The 23775-nt window shown below is 39.2% G+C and overlaps 1 protein-coding gene across 1 annotated transcript; it reads right to left on the bottom strand.

Moving 5' to 3' along the window:
• Positions 18563-23385, bottom strand: LOC109227169 (flavin-containing monooxygenase FMO GS-OX-like 4). The gene is made up of 7 exons (XM_019392222.1): positions 22622-23385; positions 21592-21662; positions 20827-20979; positions 20663-20745; positions 19742-19877; positions 19479-19652; positions 18563-18988 (listed from the first exon to the last, which is right to left on the bottom strand). The coding sequence occupies exons 1-7, from the start codon at positions 23346-23348 to the stop codon at positions 18776-18778; spliced, it is 1557 nt and encodes a 518-aa protein (XP_019247767.1). The 5' UTR covers positions 23349-23385; the 3' UTR covers positions 18563-18775.

The following is a 23775-nucleotide window of genomic DNA, read 5'->3' as shown; positions in this document are numbered from 1 at the left end:
TTGCCACCACGGCCGCATTGCATTTTGTGCAGACCTCTGCGGCCGCGGTCTATTTTGTGCAGACCGCAGAGGTTGCCTTCTCAAACTTTTTCTAAACAAACCCAGCGCGGACCTTGCGGCCGCGATGGTAGGTGAGAATGGGCCCCAGGGGTTTCTCTCTAAATAGACCCCAAGGGCCTCCTTTTACCCTTCTCGAACCCTAAACTCTCAGAGCCCCCTTTTACTGTTCATCTTGAGCATTTTCATCATAACTCTTGCTTGATATTGATTAGTTGCACTTCATCTCATTATCTGGTAACATTTCACTCAATTCATCTTTGTTTAATTGTGTAATGTCATTTTATTTGCATATTCCTTCACTTGTAGTTCTTCTTCTCCCCATATTTCTCTAATTGTTAGATTAGGTTAGTTTAAATGGCAGTTTTTATGGACTTGGTGAGTATAATGGACTGAGTAGTTGAGTAGGGACCCTAATTAGGTAAAATTTGAACTTAAAAGCAAAATCTGATGAACCCTAACTCAGTGCCATGTCTGGGCACGCACCGCGGACCGCGGTCATTTCTGTATGGTCCGCGGTGCCATCTTGTGTCCAAGTGACTTTTGCCCAATGCGGCCGCACTATATTTTATGCGGTCCGCACTGGCCCAGTGCGGCCGCGGTTGGTTTTGTGCGGACCGCACTGGTGGGATTCAGAGACCTTGTTTTTGAGACCCTAGACCTATGCGGACCGCGGTCATTCTTGTGCGGTCCGCGGTGGCCTCAGTGCGGCCGCACTACCATTTTGTGCGGTCCGCACTGAGAAATTCCTGCAATTGTCTGCAACATGCTACCACTGTTCTGCATTTCTTTTTGCACTAATGTTCTCACTGCTTCTGCTGATACTAACAAATACATTGAATGATGTTTGCAGACAATGGTGAGAAAAGGCTCAAAACAACCGGGAAAAGGAGAATCCTCCCGGGGAGGAAAGAAGAAGATGGTGAAACTCACTCCCCAAGCTCGGGAAAACATAAAAAAGACTAGGAAACTAATAAAAGCTGCAGACAGAGCTGCTTCGCATTCCTCGAGGAGTGAGTACCAACCGTCAAGGGAAATATCTTCATACTCCGTGCCAGAATATGTTGAAGACTGGCTGGAGAGGTTTAGGCTAAGAGATACCCCTCCACCACCAACCACTGCCCAATCACCAGAGCATGTTCCNGGTTACAAGAAAGATCAATGGACTGTGAAACTATCAAGATGACCCACCAAGTTGGTGACATAGTACATTCAATGGCCCCGAAATGAGAGGATCCTGGTGCTTTCACTATCCCCTGCACTATTCGTAGTGCAGACTTTGCCAAAGCTTTATGTGATCTTGGGGCGAGCATCAATTTAATGCCCTTCTCAGTTTTCAAGACTCTGGGTATTGGGCCACCAAGGCCAACTTCCATGAGATAACAGATGGCAAATAGATCAATGAAATGACCTTTGGGTATAGTTGATGATGTACTTGTCCGGGTGGACAAATTTATCCTGCCGGCGGACTTTGTGATTTTGGATTGTGAGGTCGACTATGAGGTCCCGATCATATTAGGGAGACCTTTCCTTGCAACGGGGAAGGCATTGGTTGATGTTGAAGCGGGTGAACTAACTTTCAGGGTAGGTGATGAAAAGGTAGTCTTCCATGTTTGCAAATCCATGAAGCAACCCAATAGCACTGAGGTGTGTTCATTTGTGGACATTGTCACAGCTGTGATCGTGGATGACACTAGTTCTATGATTAATGTGGAGGATCCCCTTGAGGCCGTGCTATTAAATCTTGATGTCAATGATGATTCAAGCAGAGTTGAGTGTGTCAATGCTCTACATGGGATGGGCTCTTATTCTTATGAGCCGAGAAAATTGTCTTTGGATCTTGAAAATCGGAAAACTCCACCAACAAAACCATCAATTGAGGAGCCACCGGTGTTGGAGTTGAAGCCACTTCCTCCACACCTCAGGTATGAATTCTTGGGCTCTAATTCAACTTTACCAGTTATTCTTTCTTCTTGCCTTACTAACATGCAGGTTGAGGCCACTTTGGCGGTACTTCAAAGGCGAAAAAGGGCAATTGGATGGACTCTGGCGGATATTCGAGAATAAGCCCCGCATTTTGCATGCACAAAATTATCTTGGAGGATGATGCAAGGCCTTCCTTAGAACATCAAAGGAGGATCAATGAGGCAATGCAAGAGGTGGTGAAGAAACAAGTGATCAAATGGCTAGATACAGGTGTGGTGTATCCAATCTCCGATAGCTCATGGACTTCTCCGGTACAATGTATGCCAAATAAAGGAGGAATGACTGTGGTGACAAATGACAACAATGAACTTATTCCCACTCGGACGGTTACCGGATGGCGGGTATGCATGGACTACCGGAAGCTAAGCAAGGTGACCCGCAAGGATCATTTCCCTTTGCTATTCCTTGACCAAATGCTTGATCGCCTTGCGGGGCAAGCCTTTTATTGCTTTTTGGATGGATATTCAGGTTATAATCAAATCTTAATTGCTCCGGAGGACCAAGAGAAGACCACATTCACCTGCCCCTATGGTACATTTGCTTTTTCTCGGATGCCGTTCGGGTTGTGCAATGCTCCGGCGACCTTCCAACGATGCATGATGGCTATTTTCACCGATATGGTGGAAGACATTTTGGAGGTCTTTAAGGATGATTTTAGTGTGATTGGTGATTCATTTGAAGAATGTTTGCGTAATTTGGATAGAGTGTTGGCCCGATGTGAAGACACAAATCTCGTTCTCAATTGGGAAAAATGCCACTTCATGGTTGAAGAGGGCATAGTGTTGGGTCACAAAATTTCTAAGCATGAGATTGAAGTAGACAAAGCCAAGATTGAGGTGATTTCAAGACTTCCTCCCCCCACTTTTGTCAAAGGGGTGAGAAGTTTCCTTGGGCATGCAGGGTTCTAAGGCGGTTCATCAAAGATTTTTCGAAGGTTGTGAATCCCATTTGCATGTTGCTAGAGAAAGATGTTAAGTTTGTGTTTGATGAGAAATGTATGGAGGCCTTTGAACTTCTTAAGCACAAGTTGACCACCACCCCGATCATTACTGCACCGAATTGGAGCTTGCCTTTCGAGCTCATGTGCGATGGGAGTGATGTTGCGGTTGGGGTAGTTTTGTGTCAAAGAGTGAACAAAATGTTTCATCCAGTGTACTATGCGAGCAAGACTATGAATGAAGCTCAACGGAACTACACGGTGACGGAGAAGGAATTGTTGGCTATTGTGTTCGCCATGGAAAAATTTTGGCCATATCTTAGTGGAGCCAAAGTCATAGTGCACACCGACCATGCCGCCCTTAGGTATTTGATGACCAAGAAAGATTCCAAGGCAAGGTTGATGCGATGGGTGTTACTTCTTCAAGAGTTTGATTTGGAAATAGTGGACCGGAAAGGTAGTGAAAACCAAGTTGCGGATCATTTGTCCCGCTTGGAGGAGGAAGGAAGGCCGTGTGATGGCTTGGAGATCAATGATACATTCCCCGATGAGCAACTACTTTCTGTGTCAATGTGTGATATGCCATGGTTTGCGGATATTGCTAATTTCCTTGTGACTGGCATCATCCCGTGTGAGCTCTCTTCTAACCAAAGGAAGAAGCTCAAACGGGATAGTCTGGACTTCTATTGGGATGAGCCATACTTGTTCAAGATTTGCACGGATGGTGTGATTCGAAGGTGTGTCCTGGAGGGAGAGCAAGTGAGTATTTTGGAGGCTTGTCATTCCTCCCCCTATGGTGGCCATCATGGAGGGGTGAGGACGGCTTCGAAAGTTCTGAGTTGTGGTTTTTATTGGCCAACCTTGTTCAAAGATGCAAGTGATCTAGTGAAAAGATGTGATCAATGTCAACGAGCGGGCGGGATTTCCAAGAAAGATGAGATGCCTCTGAACACAATTCTTGAAGTTGATATCTTTGATGTATGGGGTATCGATTTTATGGGCCCTTTTGTTAGCTCGTGCGGGAACACTTACATTCTTGTAGCGGTTGATTATGTGTCAAAATGGGTTGAGGCCGTAGCCTTGCCTAACAATGAAGCTAGGAGTGTGGTGTCATTTCTAAAGAAGAGCATTTTCACAAGGTTTGGTACACCCCGGGCAATCATTAGTGATGGAGGATCGCATTTTTGTAATAGAGCTTTTGATACCTTGCTTTCCAAGTATGGTGTCAACCACAAAGTCTCTACACCTTATCATCCTCAAGCAAGTGGCCAGGTTGAAGTGTCTAATAGGGATATCAAGAGCATCTTGTCCAAAACCGTCAATGCCAATAGGACCGATTGGTCTAAAAAGTTAGATGATGCTCTATGGGCTTACCGGACCGCTTACAAGACCCCAATTGGTATGTCGCCGTACCGGTTGGTGTTTGGGAAAGCATGTCATCTACCAGTGGAGTTGGAGCATAAGGCCATGTGGGCCTTGAAGAAGTTGAATCTTGATTGGGATGTAGCTGCTAATCTTCGGGTTGAACAACTCAATGAACTTGATGAATTCCGGTTCCATGCATACTCTAGTTCGTCCTTGTATAAGGACAAGATGAAGTACCTTCATGATAAATATGCTCGTGGAAAGGAGTTCAAAGTTGGTGATCTGGTGCTATTATTCAATTCTCGTCTAAGGTTGTTCCCGGGAAAGCTTAAATCAAAATGGAGTGGACCGTTTGAAGTTATTTGTGTGACCCCCTTTGGTGCTCTTGATTTGAAGAATAAAAGTGGTGAAGTTTTTAGAGTGAATGGGCACCGGGTCAAGCATTATCTTGGGAAGTTTGATGATAGCCATGTGGTGGCTGTTGTTCATTCCAAATGATATGATGGTAACCCGCGTCGTGCCGCGACGTTAAATCAGGCGCTTCTTGGGAGGCAACCCATGTGTTTTTCTTTTTGATTCTTTGATTTTCTTTGTAGTATAGGATTGATTTTTGGGCTAACTGGTTGTGAGATGTTGCAGGATGGAGTTGATGCAGTGCAGGACATAATTGCTCAAATGTTCAGTCTCTGAAGTTTCCAGTGCGGCCGCACTACATTTTGTGCGGTCCTCGCTGGCAAAGGGTGACAAAATTGTTCTCTGAAGTTTGCCACCGCGGCCGCGGTTGATTTGGTGCGGTCCGCGGTGGACCACCGCGGTCGCGGTCCATTTTGTGCGGACCGCGGTGGGTTACTGAGTTGGAATTGAACAAAAGTGACCAGTGCGGACCGCTATCCATTTTGTGCGGCAGCACTGGTAGGTGAGAATGGGCCCCAGGGGTTTCTCTATAAATAGACCCCAAGGGCCTCCTTTTACCCTTTTCGCAAACTTGAATCTCAGAGCATATTGTTACTATTCACTTTCTTCCTTGACTGTAATTCTTGATTAGCATTGATTAACTGCACTTCATCTCAATATCTGGTAACATTTCACTCAATTCTTCTTTGTTTCATTGTGTAATTTCATTTTATTATCATATTCCTTAACTTGTAGTTCTTCTTCTTCCCGTATTTCTCTGCTTGTTAGATTAGGTTAGTTTAAATGGTAATTTTTGTGGACTTGGTAAGTATAATGGACTGGGTAATTGAGCAGGAACCCTACTTGGGCTTCAACGAGGAGGATGAGACTTTGTACATGGCGAAGTTGGAGATGGGCGAGGAGGTCCGTCAATGGTTAGCTCAGTACCTGGCAATCCCAGGTACCGTTCCTGATTGGTTGACTGCTGGGGTCAAAATATTGCGGAGGACCTTGAACTTTAAAGCGAGGGGTTGGGAGACATTTGTTTGCAGCCGGTTGGATCCTACTACACATGACGAGACCCTTCCTCTCCACCGGGCTATTTTGGTTGCTTCGATTATGGCAGGATACCCCATATATGTGGGGAATGTGATGTCCCGCATTATCTCATTAGTGGGAGCAGAGCATGACCGGAACTACCCTTTCCCTAGTACCCTCACTATGTACTTTCGGGACTTGGAGGTGGACAAGAAGCCCTATGACGTCAAGGTCAAGGCGACAACCCCGTTGTCCCGGTATAGCTTGAAGGGGAATGACAACCCAAGGACAAGAACTACAAAGCCCCTACTTCTGCCCTAACTGGCCAGTCTGAAGAGCCAGTTGTGGTAGAGGTCTCCGCTGAGCCTACTTCCATTTCTGCCGATATGCCTCCTGGACCTTCCACTTCCGCAGCCATTCCTCCTGGCCCTTCCACATCAGCAGGCCCGGAGATTCCATCTAGCCGGGCCCATCCCATCACTGCCCACCGACTGAGCCAGGCCCTTGCTAGTATCAACAACTAGATGTCCACAACGTCATTTAAGTTGTCCACATTGACTGCTATTGTAGCAGCTCAGTCAGCTCCTCCAGCCCCATAGGTATCCCAGTCGATCGAGGATGCGCTCAAAGAGATACTTGAGAACCAGAAGAAGATCCTCACCACTCAGGCTGCGCTCTCAAAGGCAGTGGATTCACATAGCAAGGCTCTCGAGGAGCTTGCTAAGGAGAATAGGAAGCTACGGAAGACACGGGCCTCCAAGGAGTCCGTGAAGGATCTGCGGGCAGATGTTGATAGACTGAAGGCAGACCAGCTGCCTTTGGACCTGTTGCTTGATGATCCAGTCCCAGCAGCACATCCACAGCCGGAGCAGACCTAGAGGCTTCCGAAGAGGAGGAGGATGATCCCTAGAGCAGATGATGCTATCATCCAGTTGGCAGACCCACCAGAGGCTTCCTCCAGTCAGCCACAGGATGTACCAGTTCCAGAGCATGTCCAGGTCCAGGCCTAGGTCCCAGTAGCAGCAGAGCAGACCACCGGGAACCAGTCTGAGGTTCCCGAGCACACAGAGGACCCAGGGACCACCCATGATCCTATGCAGACGGACACAGCTTAGGGAGTCCTCTATATCCTTTTTCTATCTTTTTGGGGCTTAATTGGACTAGTTGGCATTGGGGACAATGCCAGCTTTTATTCGAGGGGGTGCGCCCTTCATTTTTGGATGACTGTATATATTGATACCATTTTATGCTTTCTTGATTTTCATTTGGTCTGTATATAATTTTATATTTAGTTACTTTTATCGCACTTTTTATCTTTCCTTTGGTCTGTATATAAAGTTACACTTCATTGTATATATTCATCCCGTCTATTGTATATTCAAATCCCCACTTGTATATATTTATTCTATTTTCCGCAAATTTTTTCCGTTTTTAGCTTCTTATTTGTGATTCGTAGCTTCTTGTTTTTGAAATTTGCAATAAGCCTTTGGTTTTCTTAATGCCACGGTTCTTTCCAAAGGTGGAGTGTTGTGTGAACCGGGTGGCTCTTCCCAATGATAGATGGCGTGACAACCTTCTTAAGGGTTTGAGTCCGTTTTTCTTTTTATTTTTAGTAGTTTGTAGTTAAGGGTACCCCAAGAAAAGCTTCACTTGGGCCTAGAACATTTGCCTTTGATCTTATGGTCAAAAACAAATTGTTGTGTTTAGGATGGTGAAAGTCGTGGCCTTGAGACTCTTGTGTTGACCGATAATCATCAAGTGGTTTTTCGGGACCATTGTGTGCTCAAATCGTATCTAAGGTCGTTGTGGGCCCCCGACTCTATGTCTTTAGCAATCCCTTAGCTTGTGTGGTGAGTAATTGAATTGCAAGTCCAAGTCCCGAGCCATTGGTCTAGAACTTACCCTGAATGTTTGTTGAGGCGAAATCTTAAGTGAAATTTGACTTGAGAAGTGATTATAGGCTCTCCTTGATCCAAATGATAGTTGAACAAATTCCATAGCCTACCAATGATATGATCCCTAGTTAACCCTTTTGAGCCTTAGACCTTTTTCTTTCAAGAACCATGTTACAAGCCTATACCCGTTCTAAAAAATACCCTCTCTTGGCACCCGATCTTTCCTTGAGCACATGGCAAAAGTATAAGTTTGAGGGGAGAGATGAGGATGACAACAAAGTGGTATAAGGCATAAAAATGAAGAAAAGGAAAGGCAATGAAAAAGAAAGAAAAGCAAAAAGACAAAAAGAATGCTCAATGTGAGAAAGAATAAAAAGGGATTCAAGAAAAGTAAAAGAAATAAAGATGTGGAAAGTTGAAAAAGGAGAAAAGAATTGAAATGCATAAGAAAGAGTGACAATGGGCCTCTCTAACCCCTTGGAAAGAGGTGAAATGACTCAAAGAGTCAAGTGAATTGTGCCAAATGAATCAAAAGAAGTGCATAAGGGAAGATGGAACCCACTTAGACCAAAATATTTCCTGCCCTGAACCAAAAGCCTTCACAATGACTCCACAAAAGCCCTATATGATCTTGAGTTAAATGAAGCTTACATTAGTGGATACGTACATAAGGGGCAAGCATATGGTACCTAGAGCCGGACTAGTGACCTTTTCTTGAGAGAGATGAGTGAATTCCCATTAACCTCGATTTGTGTGTCAATACTCTAAAAAGGTGAGGTTTGCTTAGGGAGAGTTGAGGATGTGTGAGTTTGGTTTCCACAATGACTAAAGTAATTGAAAGAGTTCGTTGATGTGTTGGGTCAACTCTTGATGCTCTTGTGTCACAATTGATCCATGGTTTTTCAAAGGTTAAATGTTGTTAATGATGCATTCGTATTGAGGGCAATTGTTAGTCCCAATTGATGCTTGTTGAGGTTACTTTAGGATAGCTGGAAATTCTTGGATTTTACCTTAATGGGTGGATCTTATTTTGTTTGCTTGAGGACAAGCAAAAGTTTAAGTTTGGGGGAGTTGATAACTAGGGATTTTGACGTGTTTTATGCTCCTTCTTGCTTACGCTTTGATTATAAATTCGTACAAAATAGTCCCAAAAGGCTCATAAGTTGTGCTTGATTGCAGGCTTGATCGACAAAGTGACGAAATGTCAAAGTTCGGCTCAAAAAGGAGTGAAACCTGCTCAAGTACCAAAGACAAGGCAAACTCAGGACAAACAGGCCTAGTGCGGCCGCACTACACTTTGTGCGGTCCGCACTAGGGAGATTCAGAGAGTATATTTCAAGGCATAAAACCTAGTGCGGCCGCAGTCCATTTAGTGCGATCCGCACTAGGGAGATTCAGAGAACTGGCAAAACAAGCTTCAAGGCAGTGCGGCCGCAGTCAATCTTGCGCGGTCCGCACTAAAGGCTTCGCGGCCGCACTACCATTATGTGCAGTCCGCGGAAGAGAAGATCAGAGAGTTGCAACTTGCCCAGGTTCAAGCCATCGCGGTCCGCGGTCATGTTTGTGCGGACCGCATTGAAAGCCTTCGCGGCCGCGGTTCATTCTGCACGGTCCGTGGAGCCTGAGTTCAGAGAGCCAAGACTTTAAGACCAAGAGCCTAGTGCGGCCGCAGTCCATTTTGTGCGGCCCGCACTGACCCCGCAGGGACATTTTTGTCCAGTTTTTCCAACTTAGTATAAATAGAACCTTTTTCCATTTTTAGGGCATCAGTTATTTTAGAACGGCAATTGCGCTCGTGAGAAGCTATTTTTTGTAGCCATTTTGGGCATTTTAGCTTAACTCTAGCGATCAAATTTTCTGTATTTTCTTTAGTGTTTAATTAATATGTCTTTTTCTTCATCTATTTCTCTGATTTTATCTTCAAGCATGAGTATCTAAACCCATTAACTAGGGTTGTGGCTCAACCCTAGTGTGGGTAATTGATGGGTGTTGTGATTTAAGGTTGGATTGATTATGGGTGTTTGTTATTTGGGTCAATTTTATGGTTTAATTTATGGATTAGTGGTTGCAAACACTAGCTTGTGCTAAGTTGACTTGGCTTTTCTTGAGAAAGAGAGCCTAAGTCTCCAAAATTGACTCAACAAGGAATTGGGATGGACTCAAGAGAATTGATAGTCCCAATTAAAGGGTTAAACCTCGAGAGAGTAATTACCCAACTTGAACCCTAGTTGCTCGGGCATAGATGCATACCCAATTGATCTCGAGAGAGTCAATTGGGCAAAACCACTCTTTCTACCGAGAGGTGTAGAGTGGCTAGTATTGAGTAATGGTTATAACATATTTCCCCAATCATGTCAATCGTGCTTTAGATGCAATTACACGTCAATTAGCCACCTAGGTATAGGTCACTACCCTAGTGCCCTTTAAACTATTAGATACAACTAGTAGCAATTCATCTCTTAACTTAATCTTGTTGCATTTTCAATTAGTAGTTTGATAAAAATAGAATTATAAAGAAAATCCAAAAATGAATAGAAGACCAATTAAGAGCACACACGCAATCCTAAGCTAGATAGATACTCGACTCCAATCCTAGCTCTCTGTGGATTCGATCCCGACCCAAAATCGGGTAAAAGCTATTGCGACCCTCTCTCGCTACTTTTTAGTGGTGCGGAGTTGTCAGCGATCAGTGTAGTGGGCTAAGAAAGGTATGGTCGAAGGGCTCAACCGAAATGGGCCTCAAAATTGGATTATTTTAGCCCAAATTTTATTCTTTCTCGTTGAAACAAGAATAAAAATACTACACACATATATTAATTAATCCTACTTAAGTAGAAATGACTATTGAAAATAGAAATAACCGTTAAAACAAAACTATTTTTTTGGTATTTTTTTAAAATATCATACTAATAATAAAATGGGATTAAATAAAAATCATCGCAAAAATTAAAATAATATTACTACCAAAATATTGATATTCTTGAAATAAAGTGAAACTATTTTTGTATTTTTATTTTTGTGATAAAATAAAGTAAAAGAGTCAAAACTAGTTAAAATAACGATATTAGACCTAAATTAAATATTTAAATACTAAAATATGTAAAATCTTGGGGAGGGTCAAAAATTACATGTCTACAGCTGCCCCTCTTTGACTGGAAACACGAAGAGTTTTCAGACAAAGAATGNTTTGGTGCTTATTTGGACTAGTTGGCATTGGGGACAATGCCAGCTTTTATTCGAGGGGGTGCACCCTTCATTTTTGGATGACTGTATATATTGATACATTTTATGCTTTCTTGATTTTCGTTTGGTCTGTATATAACTTTATACTTAGTTACTTTTATCGCACTTTTTATCTTTTCTTTGGTCTGTATATAAAGTTACATTTCATTGTATATATTCATCCCGTCTATTGTATATTCAAATCCCCTCTTGTATATATTTATTCTACTTTCCGCAAAAAAAAAAAAAATTGTTTTTAGCTTCTTATTTGTGATTGTAGCTTCTTGTTTTTGAAATTTGCAATAAGTCTTTGGTTTTCTTAATGCCACGGTTCTTTCCAAAGGTGGAGTATTGTGTGAACCAGGTGGCCCTTCCCAATGTTAGATGGCGTGACAACCTTCTTAAGGGTTTGAGTCCGTTTTTCTTTTTGTTTTTAGTAGTTTGTAGTTAAGGGTACCTCAAGCAAAGCTTCACTTGGGCCTAGCACATTTGCCTTTGATCTTATGGTCAAAAACAAATTGTTGTGTTTAGGATGGTGAAAGTCGTTACCTTGAGACTCTTGTGTTGACCGATAATCATCAAGTGGTTTTTCAGGACCATTGTTTGCTCAAATCGTATCTAAGGTTGTTGTGGGCCCCCGACTCTATGTCTTTAGAAATCCCTTAGCTTGTGTGGTGAGTAATTGAATTGCGAGTCCAAGTCCCGAGCCATTGGTCTAGCACTTGTCCTGAATGTTTGTTGAGGCAAAATCCTAAGTGAATTTTGACTTGAGACGTGATTATAGGCTATCCTTGATCCAAATGATAGATTGAACAATTTCATAACCTACCAATGATAAGATCCCTAGTTAACCCTTTTGAGCCTTAGACCTTCTACTTTCAAGCACCTTGATACAAGCCTATACCCGTTCTAAAAGATACCCTCTCTTGGCACCCAAATCTTTCCTTTAGCACATGGCAAAAGTATAAGCTTGGGGGGAGAGACGAGGATTGCAACAAAGTGGTAAAAAGGCACAAAAGTAAAGAAAAGAAAAGACAATGAAAAAGAAAGAAAAGCAAAAAGACAAAAAGAAAGTTCAATGTGAAAAAGAGTAAAAAGGGATTCAAGAAAAGCAATGAAAAAGAAAGAAAGGCGTGGAAAGTGAAAAAGGAGAAAAGGATTGAAATGCATAAGAAAGAGTGACAATGTGTCTCTCTAACCCCTTAGAAAGAAGTAAAATGACTCAAAGAGTCAAGTGAATTGTGCCAAATGAATCAAAAGAAGTGATTAAGGGAAGATGGAACCCACTTGAACAAAAACATGACCTACCCTAAACCAAAAGCCTTCACAATGGCTCCACAAAAGGCCTATATGAAGAGTTGAATGAAGCTTACATTAGTGGATACTTACATAAGGGGCAAGCATATGGTACCTAGAGCCGGACTTGTGACCTTTCCTTGAGAAAGATGAGTGAATTCCCATTAACCTCGTTTTGTGTGCCACTATTCTAAAGGTGAGGTTTGCTTAGGGAGAGTTGAGGATGTGTGAGTTTGGGTTTCACAATGATCAAAGTAATTGAAAGAGTTCTTTGATGTGTTGAGTCAACTCTTGATGCTCTTGTGTAGCACTTGATCCATGGTTTTTCAAAGGTTAAATGTTGTTAATGATTCATTTGTATTGAGAGCAATTGTTAGTCCCAATTGAGGCTAGTTGAGGTTACTTTAGGATAGCTGAAAATTCTTGGATTTTACCTCAAGGGGTAGGTCTTATTTTGTTTGCTTGAGGACAAGCAAAAGCTTAAGTTTGGGGGAGTTGATAACTAAGGATTTTGACGTGTTTCATGCTCCGTCTTTATGCTTTGAGTATAAATTCTTACAAAATAAACCCAAAAGGCTCATAAGTTGTGCTTGATTACAGGTTTGAGCAACAATGTGATGAGATGTCAAAAATCGGCTCAAAAGGAGTGAAACCTGCACAAGTATCAAAGACAAGACAACTCAGGACAAACTAGCCTAGTGCGGCCGCAGTCCATTCTGTCCGGTCCGTACTAGGGAGATTCAGAGACTGGATTTTTAGGGCGTCAAAGTAGTGCGGCCCGCAGTGAAGGCACCGCGGCCGCACCACCATTCTGTGCGGTCCGCAGAAGCAAACTTCAGAGAGATGTCAAGTGCCAAGATTCAAGCCTCTGCGGTCCGCGGTCGTGTTTGTGCGGACCGCGCTAATTGACTCCGCGACCGCAGTCCATTCTGTGCGGTCCGCGGAGCCTGGGTTCAGAGAGTTGATTTTTCAGAGTCAAGAGCCTAGTGCGGCCGCACACCATTTTGTGCAGTCCGCACTGACCCCGCAGGGGCATTTTTGTCCAGTTTTTCCAGCTTAGTGTAAATAGAATATTTTTCCATTTTTAGGGTATCAGATATTACAGAATAGTAGCTCCGCTCGTGAGAAGCCATTTTGTAGCTATTTTGGGCACTTTAACGTAGTTTTAGCAATTGAATCATTATATTTACTTCAGTAATTTAATATTATGTCTTTCTCTTCATCGATTTCTCTGATTTTCTCTTCAAGCATGAGTAGTTAGACCAATTAGCTAGGGTTGTGGCTCAATCCTAGTGTGGGTAATTGATTGGTGCTGTAATTTAAGGTTAGATTGATTATGGGTGTTTGTTATTTGGGTCAATTTTATGGTTTAATTTATGAATTAGTGGTTGCAAACACTAGTTTGTGCTTAGTAGACTTGGGCTCTTCTTGAGAAAGAGAGCCTAAGTCTCCAAAATTGACTCAACAAGGAATTGGGATGGACTCAAGAGATTTGATAGTCCCAATAAAAGGGTTAAACCTCGAGAGAGTAATTGCCCGACTTGAACCCTAGTTGCTCGGGCAAATATGCATACCCAATTGGTCTCGAGAGAGTCAATTGGGCAAAACCATTCTTTCTACCGAGAGGTGTAGGGTGGGTAGTATTGAGCAACGGTTATAACATATTTCCCCAATCATGTCAATCGAGCGTTAGATGCAATTACCCGTCAATTAGCTACCTAGGTGAAGGTCACTGCCCTAGTGCCTTTTTAAACCATTAGATACAACTTGTAGCAATTCTCGTTTAGCATAATCTAGCTGCATTTATAATTAGTGGTTGATAATAGTATAATATAGAGAAATCCCAAAAATGAATAGAAGACCAATTAAGAGCACACACGCAATCCTAAGCTAAATAGATACTCGTTTCCAATCCTAGCTCTCTGTGGATTCGATCCCGACCCAAAATCGGGTAAAAGCTATTGCGACCCTCTCTTGCTACTTTTTAGTAGTGCGGAGTTGGCAGTGATCAAGAGACTAGGTGCCGTCACGATGGTTCACGGAGGGCGAACCGGGGTCGTGACAGGTGTGTACATGGATCGGGTTGGTTCGATTTTTATCAAAACCAAACCAAACCAACTATATCGGTTTGGAGTGGTTTGGTTTTGTCGGTTTTTCGGATTTTCTTTTTTGTGTGAGTATTATTTCAATCTTATTTTGTTAAGTCTTTTATAAGTAAATATATATTTTGTAAAAATTAAAAAAATTGACAAATATATGATCTATTAAAATATTCTTATGAAAGAATTTTCTTAGTAACACATGATAGTTATTTTTTAATCGTCTAACAATAGTTTTACGTTGATGTGTACTTTCAAAGTTAACCGAATTTAATAATTAGACATAAAATAATTATGAACCTATATAATCATATGTTCTATTTAATTTTAAATTATCGAAATACAATTTAAAATTCAAAAAAGATATAAGAACTTAATAGATTTTGACATATGAATATGGTGAACAAAGAAATTGACACATTTCACTAACACTTGATAAGAAAGTGATCCTACTACCCATTATTTAAAGTTAATAAATATGAAGCACTTCATATTTAACTAAATATTACATCTCATAAGAGAATCGCAAATATTTCTAGATATTTTTAAAGAAAATTCTATAAAAAGTCTTAAAAGTATATATAAAAATTATATATTAATACGTCGGTTTGGTTCGATTTTTTATTCAATACCAAGTCAAAGAAAACCAAACCTTATCAGATTTTTTAATCCGTTTGGTTTGACTTTTCGGTTTGGTGCGATTTTCCGGTTCGGTTTGTACACCCCTACTCAGAAGCAAGGTATGAGAAATTTTTCAATAGAAAATAAATTTATTAGAGTAGGTGCATGACTTTCTCTGATCTGACACGACTCTTCATGAAAATGTTTTATAGAGAAAAATATATTGTCAGGGTATTTTTTTAAGTGTTCGGGTTACGGGTCTTAACTTGGCGGTTAGTATTGGATGGATTTTTTAAATTGGGGGTGGGTCTTTTAATGAGGAGCTGCCACGTGTCACTTCGTCCAAATAAGGGTATTTTTGAAGCAAAGTATAGTGGTAGGGGCTCAAACAACCAGATAATATAACAAAGTGTAGATGTAAACAATATTTAAAAGTAAAGGAATATATTTGGCCCTTTTCCAGAAGATTTATTTACCTGAGTGCACAGATTTACGTTCCTTAGAATTTTCTTGTTAAAACTTTTAGCTTATAGCCAATTGATCTTTTGGTGTAGTCGGGTTGGTTCGGATTTTTCAATTACCAAATTAATCAATTGTGTCGGGTTATTAAATCCAAACCAAACCAATAAAAGTCGGATTTTTTAATCTCTGGTTTTCGGGTTTTTCCTCATAAAATCTTCATAGCACAAAACATAGAATTTGTGCTCCACATATTTCTTTGATCCTAGTAAGACATAACTATATAAGGTATTTTTCAAGAAAATAACATAAAATAAGAGATATGGCATTGTACTAAAATATTCAATAATAATGATAATAAAATCGCATAAAACAAATATAATTAATAAGCCATAATGAAAATAAGCATAATCTAAAATTATTAAGTTGTTAAAATAAGTACGACTAACAAGTACTATTTTTACATGATTAGTTACCTCCTATAGCAAAGGTTGATACCTTATTTATTTTAAATAAATACCATTTTAAAAAATTATATTCTATAACTACCTTTTGATTTTTATAGCCAAATATCTATTTATGGTCACCTCCTACCCTTAAGCCATAAAATACGATGCCCTCTCTCTCATAAAATATGCTGCCTCTCTGGCTTGACCCTAGTGAAGGCAACGAAATCTCCATGGCCAACTCCAGTATGTTTCTTCTTCTTCTTCTTCCTTTTATTTAAGATCTGCTTCCGATGTTGATTGTTTTAGATTATTTTCATTAAACCCTTTTAAGTTTTCTGGGATTTTTGTCACTTGACTGCTTGTTGAATGAATGTTCTTCGTGCTGTAGCGAATAGGGTACTTGATGTCTTGTCATTCTTACATACTTTGTGTTTTTTTTTTAAATTTACAATTTGGGTTTTCGTCGTGAACAGTCGGCGACGCAACAGCTCCCGCCGGCGGAGACGCATGAATCGGGCCGGAATTCAACGCATCAACAAACCTATCCTTCTCTGATTTCGAATCCTCAATCTAGCTTGTTTAGGCGAAGCTCTATAAAGATTATCATGCTCGACGGCGGCGCTCCACTTCTGACGTCGACGACGGATTCGCCGAAAATTATGGTTTCTTCTTGAACAAAGACGGCGGAGTTTGGGGCTGAGCAACTTGAATTTTCTGTTAATATATTTCAATGTATCACGCTGTATTTTCATGTATTTCATTGTATTCATTGTCTTTTTTTTCATTGTATCTCGCTGCATTCCATATATTTCATTGTATTCACTGTCTTTTTTTTTATTGTATTTCAATATATCCCGATGTATTCTATGTATTTCACTGTATTCACTGTCTCGCTATATGCCATTAATGTATTCATATTTTTTTTAATTAATATAATTTATGTATTCATATGTATTATATAATTTCTCTGAAGATTGCTATGTTTTGGGGTGTTTTTCGGTTGAGAATCTTTTTTATAACTGGAAATACAAAATTTGTGTGTTATAATTGAGTTTGTTGAGTTATATTAGGAGTCTATTATGTTAATTGATTCACTTTCCGTTTAAAAACAGTGTAATCCCCAGTTTTACGCCGTGAATACAGTCGAATACGATAATCTGTCCAGCTGTAATCCCATGTTTCACGCCATGAATACAATCAGATACACTCGAATACAAAAATCTGTCTAGCTGTAATCCCTTGTTTCACGCCTAGAAATGCTATTGTATTCATGAATACAGTAGCTTAAATACACCGAATACACTCTAAAAACCTGAAAACATAGCTATAGGAAGTAATATAGTAAATGGTAGCTACAACTAGCTAATAACCACTAAAACATAGTGGTTTCTGAAAGTTTCTCTAAAAAAAATTGTGCATTTTATCTGAACCATGAAAAACTAAAAAAATAGACATCCAACACTATTGTCATTCCTACAACAATTTAATTGAATGTCTTTTATTAGTATTAATATTGATTTGATTTTGGTTTGAGGTTTATTTGAGTTACTAATATTTATGGACTATAAAATTTATTATAGCATTCAAAAAGTAAAAGTTTATACATGTAATGTCGGGTTGGTTTGGTTTTAGTTTGACTTTTTTTTAGTTAAAACCAAACCAAATCAATTATGGTCGGGGTTTTTTACCATCACCAAACCAAATCAAACCAAATCATAATCGAATTTTTTTCCTCGATTTGATTCAAATTATTAATTTGGTGCGGTTTGTCGGTCGTTTGTACACCCACCGTAAACATCGGGTGTTAAGACGAGTATTTAACTATTTTGTGCCTGCTTTGTTTGGCCTAACATGACTTGCCGTCTTTCCGACATGTTAGGAGTACTCACTTTCTTTTTAGGTATCTATCAATTTTCGCACTAATTTGCTTATTAGTTACCTCTATGAATGCATACAAGTAGCTCCACACAAAATGAAAAATATAATTGAAATCATAGTTGAAAGCAACTGTACAAATGTATACAAATTTAATTTTGAAGCATTTTAAATATCAAACCAAAAGAATTTTGAAACAGTCCAAGTAACCATGTTATATATTCCTCTCTTCCTTTTTGAGTGTACAATTTAAAATGTGTAAATAAAAGCGAATGCGCGAGAGATTCACCTAACCCACCTACCCACTCGTCTATCTCGGCGTTAAGCTAACTTGCATACATAGAGTTTTCTTTTCCTATTATTTTGAGTTTAATCTATGTGTTACTTTTGTTTTTATAATCGTGGTGTCCGAACCAGCTTACACGCACCTCAATTATTTACGGGATACCTACTGTGTTAATTAATTGAGATTATTTATCCTTTAATTAAAGCAAACATGTTAAGCTACTTCTATTAGTCATTCCTTTTTCCCAGGTATCTTTCTATTTCGTATGTTATAAAGCAGTAGTTATTTTTCTAAATCAAACAGGTTTCAGAGCAAATGTGACCATTCAGCGGGAAAATGAAAATTTGAGAATGGTTGAGATATTTCATCACCTGTTTTATGACTTTTATCCATGACTTGGTATATTGTCCCCTTGATCCCTAGACAGATGTCTTTATCAAGTTACATGACTAGGCAAGGCCACATTAGTTTTGTAATTGCACTTGAGCATCAAATTGTCCCCAAATAAATATGTAAACCTCTGTTTAATCTATCTTGTTTTTGTTTTTCATGTCCTGATACATTATATTCGGTTATCTGAGAAGGAACTGGGAAATCACCAGAATCTTATTGAATAAGTGTACAAGCATAAATAGCCTGTATGACTTGCAATGTATTTTGACGGCAGAGTTACAATTGAAATTAATAGAGGAATATCCAGTTGTATCTATACTTCTCAATTTATTGAGCTACATTTTCCTGTAACAATTAAAAAAAAAAACAATTCAAGCATATTGCATGCCAGTTCTCCCGAAAAATCATCTGTAAAGCTTCTGTGCTTGAACTATTTCAGGAATATATTTTACAAAGTCTTCATGAGCTTCAATGATCAAGTCATCATCATCCCACTGGTCACGATATGTCTCGGGCTGAGTCTTTTTATTCTTTCTTGAGATAAAATACATTTGCTTTCTCCATTCTTCAGAGGGTGGAGATCCACACTCAGCAGCCAACCAATCATCATAGTCAAACTGTAAAGATGGGGATTGTCAACGAGGCAAGACATATGTGTCACTCTTTTGGTTAACCTATAAGATATGAATGATGAGCACTAGAGCTACTTTGTCATATAGAACGGCCATAGCCATTTGGTGTTTCCATGCCAAAACTAGTTTAGCCGCATATACAGATGTACATATGCCAACCACACACAGAGATTCATATCCTATAAAAAGATAACTTGGATGTAAATGTGCTAAAGAACGATGACAAGCCAACTCTGCATGGATTTTCGTATGACCAACCACTTGCATTTGCTCATAATGACAGAAGCTTACTACTCTCTAGTTCTTCAGTTTCATTTCTTCTCTTTTTCGTTTCCAAATTAACTAAGGTGGTGTAGCCTAGAACTTTTGTATGTTAAGAATAGGCATGAAGTATAAAAGGAAAGGAAAAGGAGACGACACATAGAACAGAAATAGAAACCTTCAACCATTCGACAAGTTTTGGCAGATGTTATACCTGATAATCATCCATACTGTGAGTGTACCGCTTTGGAATGCAAGCGGCTTCCATGAATGAGTAAAAAGCCTCAATATCAGCATTCATATCTTCCTTTGATGGAAGAGAAATGCGACCAGATAAAACACCAGCAATCCACTTGCTTTGCAATTCACACAAGGGGAATGGTATAACCTGGTGCCAACCACAGACAAATACTTTGTTCATGTCCGCCATTTAAAATGCAAATTGATAAACCCAAGCACAGAATCTCTTAATTTTACCTTCCAAGGCAGCCCAACAAATGAAAGACTTGGAGCAAAGGCTGGTGGAAAAATGTGTTTGTAAAGTGGCCCAACCCGGTTGTCGTCCACAGTTACTAGCCCATTAGTTTCAAGGAAAGGAAAATGATACTTGTACCTAGGAAACATAGATAAGCAACTTTCTTGAATACTTCATCCTCCCATCAATTTGACTATCTTGTAAGATTAATAGCAATTATTCTCATTATAAAAGCAAAGTTAGAGATCTCTCAAGGTGAATTAGGAGGTCTGTACTACCAAACTCACATAAATAATATTCATTTAGTTGAAAAATAACTTTTCTTTACAAAAACAGAGAAGTTTTCTGTCCTTTCGCCAAACTCACAATATCTCACCAAATCTGGCTTTTACCTTTCTATAGACTATATTTTCAATAATATACAGCGTCCCCAAAATAAGAAAAAAGGGTTTAAAAAAGGCAAGAACAATTAGAACCATGCAGCCTTATGGTTAACATGGTAATAATTCTTGGTTTCTTCCCTATGAAAATATTGATTAACATTCTTTTAAGCTTAAGGTTTTCTTTTTTTTTTAAAAAAAACTTAAAGTTTAAGGTATTAAAGAGTACATGCTTTATTTTGAGACTGGGCTACTCAAGAGCAGATCAACTACTTTATTTACTGTTTCTAACCTTTGGATCCATAGTCTACCCCAATCATCTCACTTCCTTATTGATTATCTCTTGACCTCACCATTCTTTTGTTTTTTACAAGGTCAGTTCACCTCGCCATTTATATCATTATATGAACCTAGGAAAAACAGAAGTGTATTACCCTTTCATTTTTCCTGAAAAGAAAAAGAACAGGCTATCGCCGTCACCTTCCTTTTGCTTTCTTTAACCTGGGGATGAAAAGGAAAGTTTCAACAGGACTAATCACTCACCCTGTGCAGTGTAGGATGATGTCGGCAAGGACTTTGGACCCGTCTCGAAAATTCACACCACCATCGATACCAACAGATTCAATCTGCATCATTTAGACAACTGAAGATTCAGCATCTCGTGTTGATAAAAACCACATAAATATACATGAAAAAAACAATTTTACCATAGAATGTTGCCAAACATTATCATAGCCAGGCAGCTTCAGCGGAACTCCACTTGTAGCTGATCTAGAAGAAATGTGGACCTCTTTAGCAACTTCAGCGATTTCTCTGGAGATATCAGTAGCACTTGCAGCACTCCCTATCAGCACAACAACCTGTCAAACCATTTATCATATATGATATACTCTGAATATGGTACCAAAATGTAGAAATGTCATATGATCTGGCAATAAGATGATATTTTTTCTTTGCAATATATTAGTCAAAGCATGGAAGCTGATACAACCAGGGAGCATTTATCCCATGTCACGACTAGGCTCGAATGAGCATACAAGTATGTTCACTTTCCGTATAGTCTACCATATATCTAAACAGCTTCATGAAAAAAGGACCACTATAGCTTCTAAGCATTAATATTAATTTATAAACAAACAGGTCGATTAAATTAAAAGGTTATCGGTGTTTGTAGTGTCATCCTTCATATGTCCAGTGCTTCATGCAAAAGTAACACTTAAATTATAGAATTGTCAAAAGATGTTCAGGTTCAACAGTCTATTATGTGTAGCCGGAAATCTCATGTAATAGAATATCATATTTCCTGTCTTCTCTGCCTTGCCCACTCCACCTTATTTGCTGGAGGGAGGATACGATTGTCGAAATTTCCAAGAAATTCATAATCGAAATTACTGCAAGCATTTCAGCCACGCAGCCACAGTACTAACTCAGAAACATTAACATCTTAAAGAAACAATGAACCTGACACATACTTGGTCTCGAAAAGGATCAGGAACACGGTAATTGTGGCTGTGAATTTGCTTTCCGGGCCAGACTTTTATTCCTGAAAGGCTAAAGGCCTCCAGTTAGAAACCTCAAAAACTGCATATTGACATAGCATGTCAAATAATAATGACAACTCACAAATAGTCTCAAAGCAACTAATATAATAATGACATATAATGATGTTAAAATGAAAAAAGAAAAGAAAGTAAACCTCAGGCAAACTTTGAACTTGAAATTCTACAATACTTTACTGCTATCTCATAAGGTCATCTTGAATAAGGAGAAAAACAGAATAGAAGTGCCAACTCAAAAAACAACTGCTTGCAACATGCAAACCATAACAATTAACCAAAAAAAAATTACTTATCATATGCGTGTCTCATGACCAAACAAAAATTATGTCTGAATAAATAAATAATGGAAGCTTAAAAAGGCTAATCTTTTATCGTACAATATTCACTATTCATTGTGACACTGCCTCAACAACAGAAAGAGAAAAGGAAAAAACATTTCAATACAGATGGGAAACCAAAATTTCCTAAGAAAACCTTGACAAACAGCATGCACATAATGCTGACGCTCAAAAAGATTAACTTTGATCGGCCACCACTAGTAAAACAGGATGGAACTGTTAGCTCAATGTACAAATCAACTTGGCTAATGGCTAGTACAGTTCGATTACCAAATACTTGAAATATTCATACCAAACTTTATTTACAAAGACTTCATCAGAAACATTGAATATAAGCTAAAGAATCTACCATTACCACAAATTGAAACGTGACTAAATGAGATACTCCAATATTCTATTCAAATGTGAAGAGTTAAAGATCAGAATATAATTGGATTACCAAATACTTGAAATATTCATAAGAAACTCAGTTACGAGCAGACAATTTCATCATCATTTGACTTATTATATCAAAGAATCTACAACCACCACAAATTTAAAAGCAACCAAAAGAAAATAGTACTTACTCTGTTCAAACTAGAAAGAGCTAAAGATCAAATTTTTACCAGGAATATCAGCAGTTCTTGGTTCAGTATAATGTCCATTGCATATAACTACAGCATCATATTCCTCATGAACAAACACAACATCATTCTCTCTCTTTTTAGAACTAACCTTCCATTTTCCATTCTCCAATAATCCCACATGGCCCACTTCCATCCCAAACCTCACAAGTCCAGTAAGCCCAAAATCAACCGCAAAATCCTCCAAATAATCGAACACTTCTTTATGACCAGGATACCTCCTCGGGTCTCTATTAGGCTTTTTCTTTGCCACAAACGGGTAATCCCGATAACCCATTACTTCCCGAGGAAGGTTAACACGAAGAGATGAATAGAGACTTGAGTGAACGATTTCCCGGTTCGTGTCGATCCCAATCGGGTCGGATTCTGTGGCGGGCGTGTAAACCCATGTGCCACCTAATTGATTTTCTCGTTCAAATACAACGACACTGTGACCTTCTCGTTGGAGTTCTCGGGCTGTAACGAGGCCCGCGGAACCTGCACCGATAACGGCGACGTTTTTGTTTTTGGGGGAATTTTGAGGCATATGAAAATGGGATGGAGTTGGGGATAGAAGTGTCATGTGTGTTAGCGAGCGAGAATAAGGTTGGTGTGAAGAGATTACACTTCGAAGAATCATGACTTTGTAATATTTTATGTTCTTTTTAGCTGAGTGTCGTGTTTTGTATCTTTGCTTTGTGTTTGATTTATTAGGCCACTGGAATTGCATGTGTGTTAGTGGTAAGAGTGGATCCGTGAATTATTGGTTTGATTTCTCACCACATTCAATGTTTCTTATTTCGTAGTCAAGAATGAAGTTTATAATGTGACAGGTATTATTTCGTTCTTTCCGTGTGTGATCCTAGTTTAGCTTATACTTTTTATTTTACTAGTTTTAATGTATGGGCGTTGCGCGTGTACTATCAAAATCTTTATAAAAATCACACAAATATTATTAAAAATATCTTGATACAGAATTTAAACTAAAGGAAATAGTTAACTTCCTAAAATTATGAATGTTAATTAGTTTAACTAATTCTATAAGAAAAGAAACGTCACCTCACAAAGTCCTGATATATCTTATTGAATTTCGATATATGGACTTTGCATTTAGTTTAAAAGCTTATAATAAGCACAATATGTTAATTTGTATTAGC

Source organism: Nicotiana attenuata, chromosome 6, assembly GCF_001879085.1.
Source record: "Nicotiana attenuata strain UT chromosome 6, NIATTr2, whole genome shotgun sequence".
Lineage (NCBI taxonomy): Eukaryota > Viridiplantae > Streptophyta > Magnoliopsida > Solanales > Solanaceae > Nicotiana > Nicotiana attenuata.
This window is presented reverse-complemented; position numbering and strand designations above follow the sequence as displayed.